This window comes from Beta vulgaris, chromosome 3, assembly GCF_026745355.1.
Source record: "Beta vulgaris subsp. vulgaris cultivar EL10 chromosome 3, EL10.2, whole genome shotgun sequence".
NCBI classification, from domain to species: Eukaryota; Viridiplantae; Streptophyta; class Magnoliopsida; order Caryophyllales; family Amaranthaceae; genus Beta; species Beta vulgaris.
The window spans coordinates 1,033,156-1,047,300 of NC_079204.1; the positions used below are offsets into that span (position 1 = coordinate 1,033,156).

The following is a 14,145-nucleotide window of genomic DNA, read 5'->3' on the forward strand; positions in this document are numbered from 1 at the left end:
AGTTAAACCATGCTCTCTATGTATGACAGGCATTGCTCTATTTCTCCATAAATGGAAATTTATTACTTGCTATTGTCATACGATTTATGGCGATATACTACTCCCTCCGTTCCATAATATAATGTCTATTTTATTTTTGACGGTTCAAACTTTAAAATCTTTGACCGAATGTTCTCATCTATATATATAAAAACATATTCATGTGAGATCTTGTTAGATTCGTCTCAAATGTGTAGTTTCATAATATCAACTTAGGTCAAAATTACGTCTTGAATACAGTGTAAAAAAGAAACAAATACTATATTATGAGATGGATGGAGTATAAGTTATTAAGTTATAAGTATAACCACTTTGTCTAGTTTCATGACGATACTGTTATACATTATCTCTTATAATTATAAAACTCGAAATACCCCCATTACCTCCTAGATGATAGAGTAAATTAGGATTTTAAGAGAGATTGGAAGAGAGAATCGGGAAAAATTGACTTTCTTGTAGACCTAATTTTTTTTTTTGGGTTCTAATAAATTGCTCTTAATAAGTTGATCTCTTAAGAAGTTTCTTACTAAATTGCTCTAAAGAAACCTATTGTTAGGAAATAAGATGTTGTAGTTTGATTAATGCGGAACAGAAAATCAATGAAATAATAAAGGTGAGAAAACAATAAAGATGAGCAAACAAAGAACACAAGGATTTACGTGGTTTAGTCAAATTTGACCTACGTCCACATGTGGGGGATTAGAAATAATGGAGAAAATTAGAGAGAATAATACAGGGGGTCCTAAATTCTAGAGGCTAAACTTGTTTCATAAGTTGAGTTGTGTCAATAATAACGAACACCCAGAAGCCCTTTTATAATCATAAGGAACCCCGTACAAACCCTAAAAGATAACTCAAAAACGAAAAAAATACCGAAAAACGCGTGTAGCGCACAAACCAGCGCACCACCCGACCGGGTCGGGTGAAATCCGCCCGATTGGACCCGAGACGAAACAGTTTCGTTAGTTCTTCGTAAAACAGTAGTAACTTTCTCGTTTCTCAGCGGAATTGGGCATATGACCTATCGTTGGAAATCTCTTTGAATAAGCTATCACCTCCAATTTGAATCACATCAAAACCATTTATAGATTGAGAGATATGTGCATTCAAAGTCAGCTTTACGCCATTCACAAGATTTCAAGTCATAAATAACACCTATACTCTAGGACTATGCATTATGGAAATAGGAGCAGATAATAAGCTTGATAAGAATTAAAATAATGATGTTTTAGAGAAAAAAAAAAAGCTTGAGCAATCACATGAAATATACTCCTAAATATGCTTGAAAAGAGCGCACTTGCCACGAATCCCAAGAAAAGTAGGAAATTAGTTTGTCATATGCACCAATTTTCAACCTAGATACAAGTCGATAGATTTTAAAGTCATTAATAATTGAATGATTTTTTTGTAGCAGTGTTTTAATCTTGTAAAATCGCTAATCGTTATTTCAAACGCTAGTGTTAAACAGAGCCTAAGACGATGAAATTACAATAAGGTCCCATCTGTCTTCATAAATGGGAAAAAATCAATCAGCTCTCGTTAAAAATTGACTGGTACAACTTCACCAAGAGGAATGGACCAAATTAAAGGCCTTAGATTAGGATGAAAGTGAATGAAGGATTGGATAACCCATGGCCCAGATGAATTAATCAAATGGACCCCAACCAAATGTTTGTATACTAATATAATTCATCTGCTTTTTTTCTTCTTTTTTTTTGTATTCATTTGCCTGTTTTAAACAAAATATTTATACTACTTTCATTATTTATTAATAACAACCAATTCGGTTTGTAATTTTAGGAGCATGATAGATAGCGTAAAAAAAAAAATAGAACAATTAATTTAAAATATAGAAACACCTATTAATCTAATCACTCCTCTTCACGGTGTTCAGATTATTATAAATAACGTGTATGTTTATCTCATCTATTATCCGGTTAAAAGTACTTGTCAAATAACGTGTTTTCTATAAAAATAATATCGTTTATGATATTTGTAAAAGAAATTTTGAAATATGATCTTTATAAATTAGTTTAAAGGGAGTATGAATTAAATTGGTATTTCAACTGCCTGCATATGAAGATTTGGTATTAAATGTGCAAAAAAAAAAAACCCTTACATCCATTGATTGAAAGAATAGATGACCATCCATTTTTTTTAGGGAATAATTGATGATCTCAAATTCCCAACTGATAAATTTGATAGTGAAAAATTAATGATAGCAATAATGAGAGATTATTTCATCAGACCCCATAGGCCAATTATATATAGGTTTGGCTTTGACATTTACCTAGCTCTATTCATAATTAATAATGATTATTATTGTTTTGTTTACAATTATTCATGTTAACCACTTTATATTGATTGCTAACAATAAATAAATAAACGCTATTAATAAAAAATATGATGAATTCATGATTAACAATTAACAAATTTGTTAGTGTTACTAGCATTATGATCCAGATGACTCGATATAAGTAACGAGTCATCACCTTACCGTCATCATTCCTAAAATAATTTTTTTAGTTCTCTTGTAATTATAGTTAAGATCAATTTGATAAGTCTTTCACAAATCGAAAAAGTGCAAGATAAAAAGCTTTATAGATCCAAGCTACAATTAATAGCGTATACAAAACATGGTTGATAAAAAGATTATTATGAATTTAATAACTCTAAATATCGCTAACATGATACAGAAGAATTTATTCATAAAAAAGCATGAAAAAAAGGAGATTGAAAAATTGGATTAATAATTATCAAATTATGTTAATATTAAGTTTTTTTAGGTAGAACTATGTGCGTTATGTTAGTTTGATCATCATTATGTTACTCCAAATTCAGCACAAATCTGGTGGTCCAAAAGATTTAGAGCTTATTTGAACTAATAGTTATTCTTTCAAGTTTGGATTCAGTTGGTCAAAAAAAACCTTGTCATCCCAAGGAAATAAAAGCCGTCAATGCAATGAGAACCACTTCCCTTTGCTTCTTGACCTACTCTTTGTTAATCATGGTAAATGTCAATATATCTACATGGGGACCATTTTTGTAGCCTAAAGATTTTTTGCCCTACATTTCCCATCTTTTGCACACAAAAAAAACTTGTTTAGGCGACCAACGGGTGAAGTCCCAGAATAACATCATCGAGATAATTTGATACCTACGCCTTTCTTAATTAGTAAAATTTGGTTATATGTCTCTTTCAAGTGCAGCGCCGGCCTAAAGAATATGGAGACACTGTGCTAATACTGAAATATAGGCCCGTATATGAAGAATTCACTAAAATATGCACGTAAACCAAATAACAATATATGCATCAAACGAAAATTTTCTCTTCTCTTTTGATATATTCCAAGAAGAGTTAAATTCAACAAACTTGCTCACATTTTGACTATCAAATTCAAGTCTTTTATGTTTAAAGTTTTTTTTTTGTCAATTTGGGGCTTTTTTTAAAGTAAAGCCCTGTTTCATATCCCACTTTGGACATGCTAAGGGTCGAGCCTGTTCAAGTGGTATCAATTAGTACCACCTGATTACCAATTGGTGCTCAAGCGGTGTTAGCTGACCACCAATTGGAAGAGACGTAGGTGTCAAAATGCCAAAACTACCCTTGGTGGAGTCTTTTGGAGATTGGAGAGTCTAACAGTTGATTACCAACCAATACTTTCTCCAGAACATATGGCAAATATGGACCCATGATCTCATAATTCTCTATTTAATACTTCCTCCGTTCCATAATAAGTGAAACACTTCTCTCTTTTATGTAAGAGTTTTTTTAGAGAAATGTTTCACTTATTATGGAACGGAGGAAGTATAACTCACGATAAACTAGGTATCACATTGTTGTAACACTTACCAAAAGAAAACCAACACAGCAACACTTACCAAATCAGTAACTGAGACTTGCTAAGGATGTTAATGGGAAAACCAAAGTGATCAAGAACAAAAAGTTCAACAATTGCAACAAGGAAAGATACAATAATATGATAAATTCTTATTAAACAAATTTATAAAAATTCAATCCCCTTGTGTAATTCAGCCGTATGTTGTCTTGTTACAATTACTAATGAATGGCCGAAATACCTATAAGTATGCTCAAAACATATATCGAGGAATAAACCAATGCGACAGCCTACAGATGCTTCATGCTCTTCTTATCTATAGGCTAATCAGCTAAAATCTAAGTGGTAACATTCAAAACCAGATATAGAGAAAAAATGATAGCAAAAAGAAAAACTAGATCAAAAAGCGGACAATAGAAGGATACAATTAAATAAATTTAACTTAATTCTACAAGATGTGACTGCAACTGATTGCTAATTCTGGGCAGATGAAACATCAAGGAGGGCTGAAAAATAGAACCTTCGTGATTTCGAATTATTCTTCATCCCTGGAGCTTCGACTCGAGAGCCATAGCTTCTTTTGAAGAATAAACACAACTTCATCCCCATCCTGTTCTGAATCTAAACTTGCATCACTTGTTGCAACTGCCTCCCAATGCATAGCTGACATATACTTCTTTACAAAGTCTACTACGGACTGTTTGTCTCGGATTATAATAAAACCGGTAGGCCTGAGCATCCGGTCCATCTCAAGCAGAAGATCCTCAGGGCTACAGCCTCTCTTCTCGATGTCAGAAATTATGTTCCAGGCATGGAGAAGATCATATGTACGAGGATAAGTTGAGAAGGCTTCACACCTAAAATAAAGGCACGGATATATCAGTAATCCACAAGCAATTAGTTTTAGTACAAAAAAGTCAAATTGGGAACAATGGAACCAACTTCACTAATTTGGAATAACCGTAATTTGGAGACTGTCTCTAATCGATTGGATGACCACGTAGTTTTCCCATCACTACAGCTCCCAACCTAGTTAAGGAAATGTTTATGTTCTCCTACGGAAGGGGGTTAACCTACTGGAGAACATATGTAGGCCATGCTAGTAGCTCAGCTTAATTGGGAGCCATAAAAGACTAGGCAACAGTGGTCCAGCAGAACCAGCTGGGATCTCACACAACTGAAAAAAAGTGTAATGTCAAAGTTCACCAAGCAGTGGATGTGTAGCATAAGTTGATACTGCAATGAGCAACCAAATATCCAACGAGCTGATAGAAAGACCTTGACTCCGGAATTATTTGACCAATATAGTGCAATTGTTGCATAATCTATCCATAAGAAGTGTAAAGAAAAGTACTCTTCACTAGCATTCTTAGTACAAAGATAGCCATAAATGGGTATTGTTACCAACCAAGTCTCGCTGTCAGGGAGTATAGCCTTCACTTTGGAGTCCACAAAAGCATTCTTTGTGACCAAAATTTAGTCCCTTACCAGCAGCTCCACTAAAAAATTAACTATACCATGGCAACTTTACGTGGTTTGCTTCCAGCTTTACTAGACGTGTTACTTGTTTCTATAAGATCATACATTACTAAAATCAAGCCAAAAGGAACTAATATTAGCTAGTTTGCTTACCAGTTGTGAGCCGCTCCAATAAGACCACGATCATATACCAGCTTAAGTGTGTTTGGTCCATCTTCTGGAACAACATTCATTACCCAGACATCCTTGTTCTTCAGAGCTGCCGCAAATGATCCTAGATTTGCCTTCATATCCATCACATTCCTCAAAGTATCTGACTGGATCTTGGAACCTAGAAGATTCCAGTAGTTCTCAACTCTACGTCCCCACATTTCCTGCATAAAAAGGGCAACAATACGTGGATGATGAGTTGCTATTCAGTTTTCTCCCAATCAGTGTTGGGAGTGATAATTTTAAAGAAAGATGATATAGGCTTGTTCTACATACCGTATCTTTTTCAAACATGTCATTTGAATAACCAAAATCAGCAAGCCGGGGAGGAGGAGAAGTCAATCTAGCTGGCCAGGGAGCTAACTCACCACCACCCGCCTTGTGGTCATCTGAAACGATGAACAAAGTTGTCAGCTGAGCATAAAAGCAAAGGTTATGTATTGACAATACAATGTAACCTAAGGGTCAGGGCAAAAAAAATCGAATACACATAAGAAAACATTTACAGAAAGCTATAATAATGTTCCAAGATCTACACGGCAAGTCCTAACCGAAGCTTAGCGACTTCAAAATCAGGAGCGCATGTTATGCAGATCCTTTTTTCCTTTACTATTCTAGGGGTCAATACATGAAAGGAGTAGGACAAGCAAAATTAACAGAGTTTCATCTCGGACCCTACACAGTCCATATTATATGCTTGAAGTAAAAGGAAGTAGCACAAATCATTGACTTCAAAGATGAAAAACTTTCCAATGAATAAAAAACAGAAGGGGGGAAAGGCTCAGAAGAGGCAACAGATAAGAGAAAACTAGGAACACAACTTAGAAGCACATAATAACCAATGAAGAACAAGATACTGTGGCTAACACAGAGCTACATCGCACCCAGAAATCAAACTTTTCATGAGATGGGAGGAAATTCAAATTTTCAAATGACAAACTTTTCTCTATTATTATTATGTTCAATGAATAACGATCTAAGTGTAGATTTTGTAAACTTGTATTTCTATTCTGGCAAACATGAAAGACTTAGATCTCCTAAACTTGTGAAATCAGTAGCCCATACATTCATTACAAGATACAGGGAGGAAAAACGATCGAGGTGAAAAAAATATCCTTCACAAGAAATCTTCATAAGAAAAAATCTTTCAGAAAAGATACTTCCCATTGAATCACCACGAAAAAAAATGCAAAACAAAGAAACTATCAGGCACATGAGTTCACAATGCAAAGGTCAAGGTATGAGACAAGAACAAGAATAAGACTCACGATCAGAGTATGGTGTGATGCAGGCTTCCATTGGTACACCCAAAACAGCATCTGGGTCACTATCTGATTGGCAAAGAGGAGGTTGGGTACCAGGAGGCCTTTGCATGAAGCAGTCATTGTTTAAAGGTTTTTGCCAAATGACAGTTTGATTTCTTTTGGAAGCTATTCTCCAACACATCCTCTCCACAAGAGCACTCATCTCTCTCCATATCCTAAGATCCTCTTCGTCCTGTGCATAAGCTTCGGGAGAAGAGTAGGCAAAATAGCCACCTGGTCTCAGCAATCTATCTAATTCAAGAAGAAGTATACCATCCCTTTGAAGCCAATCAATTCTACATCGAGAGCAGTGAGCAAGTTCAAATGACCTGCTAGGATAGGGTAACCTCTTTGTGCCTAAAACACCAAGATATGCAGGGATCCCTCTCTCCAAGGCAAACTGGATTTGATTCTGATGAACATCATTCGGTGCCAAGGACATAGTTATCACTTCAGATGACAGAAGATAACCACCGAAACTTGCAACACCACAGCCCACATCAAGAACAGTCCTTAGCCTACCTTCGTCATTAATGGCATTATTTGAAAAGTTAAGCATCTGCGAAGACAGAACACAGTACAGAAATTCTTTTCAGTAACTTTGTTAAATCATTAGATCATAACATGTATTATAGATGTACGAACACAGTTGTGCTAATATTCTATTTCAACCATTAATTAAGAATTGACGCGAGCATTGCAGCATTGGTAAACCAGTGCCATTAACTAAAGAAAGTTTCATGTTAGATTATGGTTGAGATATATCAGAAAGAAAAGATGAACTATATATGAGCAAGCTTAAGGAAACCCTTTATCTTGGTAAAGAAGGACTGCATTTCATTTCTGCTATCCAAGTATCAAAAGACATACATTTGCCATTGCAGCAATATACTTGTCAGCTCCGTAATGAAAGTGAGTGCCTCCACCAGGAAATACAATTTTTTCACCTTTCACAACCATCCAATTTTGATCAGACTTCTCATGAGCAAGATGGGTATGAGGTATATTTGCTTTCCACACTTTGTCTCTGCTACTAGGCCACTTGATTGGAACCTACATAATTAGAGTGATATCTAAGTTTCCAGAAGAAGAGTAATTAATGAATAACAAGAATGCCAAAAGCATATGCTAATTCTAAGATTAAAGATAGAAACGGAATCCTCACTTTGTACCCATGTGGTGGTGGAATCAAACAGTTGAAGCGCCTTTCTGGAGGAGGGCAATGCCTTTCATAGTGTTCCATCAAAGACAAGTCCAACTTCAATCTCAGTTGGTATATAAGATGTCTATCCAAACAGGGAATCAATTCTGAATGCCGATCATCACAAACCTTTAAGGATAAAAGGAAACAAAATTAAGAGGTATATACATTTTGATAAGAACTCTTACTCAGACTTAGCCACAATAGACATCAAATGAACCCAAGTTTTAGACTGCAACTACATGATTAGCCTGTTTTTGTTCCAAAATTAGTGACAAGTGTCCTATATTGGAGCAAGAGTATCCAACACAGGCACCTATGGTGAAATAAAGAGTAACATAGTTTTAAGATATGAATGATACTTAACCATTGACAATGCATAATAAGGGCATAGATAAACTTACAGGGAAGCTTTTAGGTATAATACCATCATCTCCATCTTCCAGAGAAAACTTGGAGGTGGTGTCATCTGCATCTTCATCCCCACCCCAGCCAAATTTTCTCAAAGATTTGCTGCCATACTCCAACGCTGATGCACCACTACTTTGTGAGCCAAATATAGATCCCTGATATACATATAGAAAACCAAGGACAAGTGCTGCACACACTAAACCAGTGACCAAGCGCTTCTTTTGTACTTCATCAGATCTTCCTCTCATTTTACCACCAGATATTTCTTAAGTAGACTAATCACTTTAACTTCTTTCTGAAAATCAGAAGATCATGATCAGATCCTCTATTCTTATTTTCTCTGCATGCAAATTTCACATCACAGGCATGACGATCAGACTTCAAGAATACAAAATTAGAAGTGCAGGAACAATGAAGAGCTCATGTCATGACCATGGGTACACATAATAAGCTTTGCATAATACTTCCTCCGTTTAGAAATAATTGCACCGTTACTACTTTTCACGCATACCGATGTATGATTTCAACCATTAATATCTTTAATTATCAATAAGTAAAAATTATAAAAAGTTGATATTAAAAAAATTTACATCGAGACAAATCTAACAAGATCCCACATGACTATGTTTTTCCTAAAATATAAATCACCAAAGACAATCTAAGTGTAAGATGTGAATAATGCACAAAAAAGAAATGGTGCAACTATTTCTAAACGGAGGAAGTATAACATAAACACACATGAAAACGTAGAAAGAAAGAGGGCATTGGCAAAATGTAAGACAGACCACATGCTGCTCATATCATTGGAATAAATCAAATGCCGTCATACTCGTCAAACAGTTTTAAAATGGAGAATAAAAGACAAAGTTTGAAGTCACCGCAAAATCATGCTAGTTTAAGATCATAAAAGCAAGCAAATATCCAATCATTAATAGTATTTGAAAATTCTCAAGCAATATAATCTATTAGCAATGAAACAAGAGGAACACAAGAATCATGTTCCGTTATTCTCGTCATTCAAAAAAGTGTTTGCAACAACTCAGCTTCCCTAGACATTTACAAGCATGCTCTCTAGCCAAGTTCGTGGACCGAGGATAAGTTCCTCTAGTGTAATTTAGTCACTCACCTTCCTACCTCCATACACAATAAACACTGAACTCTAGTTCAGCAGTGCAATATTCCCCAATAAAATTATAACTTTACAACAACTATGACCAAGTTATAACTCCGATCCATACACCTACGACCCCCTCACAACAAAAGGCTAGTGATCCAACATTCAAACGATACCCGATCATACTTCCTAGCACTCTCAATAAGTTAACAATACATAATGCTTACTGGGAATACAATCCAAAAACTTCTTAACAAAACACAAAATCAACATCGATGAAGTGATCCTAATCACATTAGCCAAAACATTAGAAATCTTCATCAGTGTGTGCGATTTTTCCTACTCACTGTATTTGAGAGGTAAGTCAGGTGGACCTAGCTTAACATCTATATTTCACATGATTCCACAAACAAATATAAAACTCAACACACCAATAGAAGAAAGGGCATGACTTTCCAAAAATAGTAACCTTCCCTAAACCACCCCTTTCAACTTTTCGCTTACATTTTCAGCTTAGTGCTCACCTAATAATAGAATCTCACAGAGCTTGACATCGTTATACACTTCCTTACTATATAATATAACCTCAAATTCGGAAATAATTAGCACCGACAATTATGAAATTCAAACAAATCTCTAGTAAAAACAGCAATTAACATGAGATCTAATCAATCAAACAAATGAACAACAACTTCTAAACATTAATTTATCGCAAAAATCAATCAAACAACTCCTCTCTTCCAGATCTAGCACAAACAAACAAAGATTTTCTTATCAATCAACTCACAAATCGTAACATTGTAGATAACTCAACTGAAATCAGATCTTGCAAACAAACAATAAACCTCAATATTGAAGAAACGAGATGAAAATCAACAAAATCAAAATCAATCGAAAAAACTAAGAACAAAATGAAATTAACAACAAATGTGAAGTGATTTACCGATATAGATCTGACTTGAAATAGGTAGAGAGAATCAATTGAAGTAATTTGTAGGTGAGAAATTGGGGATTATAACCCTAGATTTTCGCAGAAATAGAGAGAGAAAGTAGGAAAAAAAAAAAAGAGGATTATGAAAGTGTGTGTGTGACAGAGTGAAGTGTGAGAGTGAGAGAGAAAAGGATCTAAACGACGAAATATTTAAATTAATAAAGGTGGTAATAGTTTTAATGACAATTATTAAAATATAGATTTTATAGCAGTGTTAACTAAGATCAGCTATCGAATCCCGTCAACATCAGTGCGTTTAGTCGCCTAGTCGGTCATCGACACCAATTAATAATTTAAATATGGAGTTTGGATCTCAGTCAGAATTCAGATAGAGGGGGAGAAAAAGTGTTTCTTTATTGTTTGTTTACCAGATATTACGTCAAGATCGTTATATAAATGCTTTATAGTGTAAATGAATATTTAGTTCATTGATTAGTACTTGTATCCATTGCTGAATTGCTGTTTACTTGTTGTCAAGCATTAATTCCTAAGCTTCAAGTAGACACTAAAGGTACATCAAATCACAAGTCACTAAGTAAGTATTCATGTTGGATCTATTGGTTTAGATTTATGATGGACCCGCCATTTTGAACCATTAAATTTATATAGTCGAATTTTCGGACTGCTTTATAAGATATTAGTTAGGGCATGTTCTTTTCGGCATAAAACAGCTGAATTGAACTGAATTGAACTAAACTGAACTGATCTGAACTGAACTGAACTGAATTGAATAGTGATATGTGAGAGTAAAAGTATTGTCAAGAGTTGAACTGAACTGATCTGAACTTAACTGATCTGAACTGAACTGAACTGAACTGAACTGGTCTGAACTGAACTGAATTGAATTGAACTGAAAATAAGTTGGGGAGAACAGGCCCTTAGTGGTTATTTGGTTCGTCGTGAATGAGTTATAATGAGTGAATGCACATTTTGATTAGATAATCCACTTTTAGAGGAACCATATTTCAAAATAATTATCATACACTCGACTCCCGAGTGTATCATGCGTACGGAGTTACGGTACACGTGAGGCCAATTTTTTGCTCATCGTCCATTTGAAATCATCCAAATGAGCAAAATGTAATAACAGATAGAGCTTTAAATAAGCAAATGAACAAAAATTAGTCTTGAATATACCATGTGCATGGTACACTCCTATCATGACTCATGGCAAGAATGAGAAAGGCCATGTTTGGTAAATGACATTTTCATTAACTTTTGACTTTTTAATTTGGTCAAATAGTTAAAAAAAGTGTTTGGTTATCGGCTTTTTTATTAGCTGAAAAGCTGACTTTTAAGCCAAAATGAAAAAACTGTCTACAATAACTTTTTGAATTGGTTCGCTAGTTTGTTGACCCACAAACTCTCTAAAAAATAGCCAACCGCCATAACTAATTTTACCAAACACTTCTGCAAACAATTGACCTGAACAGCCAATTCAAAAACTCAATACATACCGTCAATGCTTCCAGCCAGTCAAACAAGCCAATTAAAACGGCCAACCGTCACCTCAAGATAAGTGTAAAAGCAAATGGAAATAGAAAAAAAGAATAAAGTAGTGTAGTAGTCCCACTCCTACTGCTTAGACTTTTGCCGACGCAGGGTCATACTCATACTGATGGCAAGCTATGAAATCCAAAGTGCAAGTGGGTCTTTTTTTTCTTTTTGAGGAATGAGGATATAATGATATATTAATGTCAGAATAATAAAAGGTGGGTATTATCCCATTTTCTTCAGATTTGCTTTGTGTTTATTTTTTACTACCATTATGTCTGGAATTGAATTGGGTATACATCCAGTTTTCAATTCTTACGCGTTTGGTCGATTTCTCTTCGTTGTTTGTTTATTTCCAAATTTGTGGTTTTTCCCCACTCCCTTCGTGCCGGTGATTGGTTACAATAAATACCGAGGTACCGACATTTAGTGGTGGAAATAACTCAAAGTCACCTCATCTCAAACAATATTACGTATGTTTTTTTAATTGATCCGTTCTTTGGTACACCGTATAGGGGTGTTCATTGGCGGGTACCCGGGAAAGCGGGTACCCGGAGAAGCGGGTACCCGGAGAAGCGGGTAATTACTTATTCGGCCCATGACCCGGCCCACTAAAATCGGGTACCCGAATGTCGGGTACCCGGATTTAATGGGCCGGGTTATAGGGTACCCGGTTTAATATACTGACTGCCTTAACTCTATAGGCTGATGTAACTTACTGCCTTAACTCTATAGGCTGCTGTAAGTTGCTGCTGTAAGTTGCTGCAAGTCTGCAACTAAATTTCAATATTTACAGAAGGTTCAACTTGTTAAATTACAAAAGCAAAGAAAATATAGGCTGCAGTGTATACATAACAAAGGTTCAACTTGTTCAATACTACATAACGTTCAACTTGTTAAAAGGTAGATATAGGCTGCAGTGTATACATAACAAAGTTCCTCTACTACATAACAAAGTTCAACTTGTTAAATTACAAAAGCAAAGAAAATATTACAACGTTCAATAACTGTTAACACTCAACTAAATAAAACAAACACAAATTAATTTAAGATCAGGATCATTTCATGCAATAGTGAAGTCCGTAACTTCAAGTGTCTCATCGATTATTATTGTTGGTTGCTCCAAAACCAAATCTTTCATGCCTACAAAAAACATACAAGATAAAATATATTAGTATAATGAAAATTGAAAACAAGGGCATCATATATTAGGTTGACATAATTACCTTCTTCTTCCATATTCTCCAACTCCAGCAAGTTTTCCTCTATAGTAATAAGTGTATTGGTTTGACGCATCCAATCTTGACCGCAAACAAGGGCTTCTACCATTCTAGTACTCAAAGAAGTGCGAAATGAATCTAGAACACGACCCCCCGTGCTAAATGCGGACTCCGAAGCAACGGAAGAGACCGGAATAGCTAGGATATCACGTGCCATTGTCATCAGAATTGGATAACTCTTTCCTTGTGCAGCCCACCATAATAAGGCCTCTTAGATAATATCTTTCGGTCCATTATAACACAGTAAAGTAATGGTAACCTTTCTACATATAGTTGTTGTTAAACTCATCAATCACCTTTTACTGGTGGTAATCAAGCAAAACAAAAGAAGTCATTAATAAAAAAAAGTTAGGCAAAGGTCATTTAAGTGAAGAATTAGTTTAAAAACATAGAGGTATCATATGAAATATGAAAAAATGCTGAGTCGTTCAAAACACAACAATCATATGTAAAAACTTCAAAACTTTTTGAAAAAAAAAATATATTTTTTCATTAACAGGAAGGAGTAATATTTTTTCTGTAATTAATCAAAATAAAAGGATTTCCTCAACATGGCATGAGACAAATTCAAGTAAATAACTTACTTCTCTTGACGAAGATGAGAACCGAATAGAAATTACAGAAGAGATTGATGGTGTTGAACTGTTGATTGTGCGATTGAGAGTGATGAAGCTAAGTTGATGGTGTTGATTTGTTACGCCGACAGAAGAGAAGAGAGAGAGAGTTTGTTTGTGTCTTTGTGAATAGTGTCGCTCAACAAGAAAAAAAAACCTAACCCTAACA

The 14,145-nt window shown here is 35.0% G+C and overlaps 1 protein-coding gene and 1 long non-coding RNA gene across 3 annotated transcripts; both read right to left on the bottom strand.

The window, feature by feature from the left end:
* Nucleotides 1-4,010: 4,010 nt before the first annotated feature.
* Nucleotides 4,011-10,740, bottom strand: LOC104887927 (probable methyltransferase PMT3). Of its 2 annotated transcripts, none has more exons than XM_010672715.4 (8): nt 10,541-10,740; nt 8,477-8,778; nt 8,037-8,201; nt 7,742-7,924; nt 6,836-7,430; nt 5,844-5,956; nt 5,511-5,731; nt 4,011-4,735 (listed from the first exon to the last, which is right to left on the bottom strand). In XM_010672715.4, exons 2-8 carry the CDS (start codon nt 8,729-8,731, stop codon nt 4,414-4,416), a joined length of 1,854 nt encoding a protein of 617 aa, XP_010671017.2. In that variant the 5' UTR covers nt 8,732-8,778; nt 10,541-10,740; the 3' UTR covers nt 4,011-4,413. The 2 variants fall into 2 exon arrangements, with proteins under 2 accessions (XP_010671017.2, XP_010671016.2); XM_010672714.4 differs by having other exon boundaries at nt 8,477-8,823; nt 10,541-10,739.
* A 2,156-nt stretch (nt 10,741-12,896) lies between these two features.
* LOC125495940 (uncharacterized) lies at nt 12,897-14,145 on the bottom strand. Its single transcript, XR_007272361.1, has 3 exons — nt 13,947-14,145; nt 13,309-13,664; nt 12,897-13,225 (listed from the first exon to the last, which is right to left on the bottom strand). It is a non-coding gene; the product is annotated as an uncharacterized LOC125495940 (long non-coding RNA).

Excerpts from the sequence above, each read along its gene's own strand:
- LOC104887927 (XM_010672715.4), bottom strand. The coding sequence starts at position 8,731 with ATGAGAGGAAGATCTGATGAAGTACAAAAGAAGCGCTTGGTCACTGGT. Across the intron at positions 7,925-8,036 it reads CACCACCACATGGGTACAAA|GTTCCAATCAAGTGGCCTAG; the intron begins GTGAGGATTCCG and ends CTAATTATGTAG. Across the intron at positions 5,957-6,835 it reads CATCACACCATACTCTGATC|ATGACCACAAGGCGGGTGGT; the intron begins GTGAGTCTTATT and ends TCATCGTTTCAG.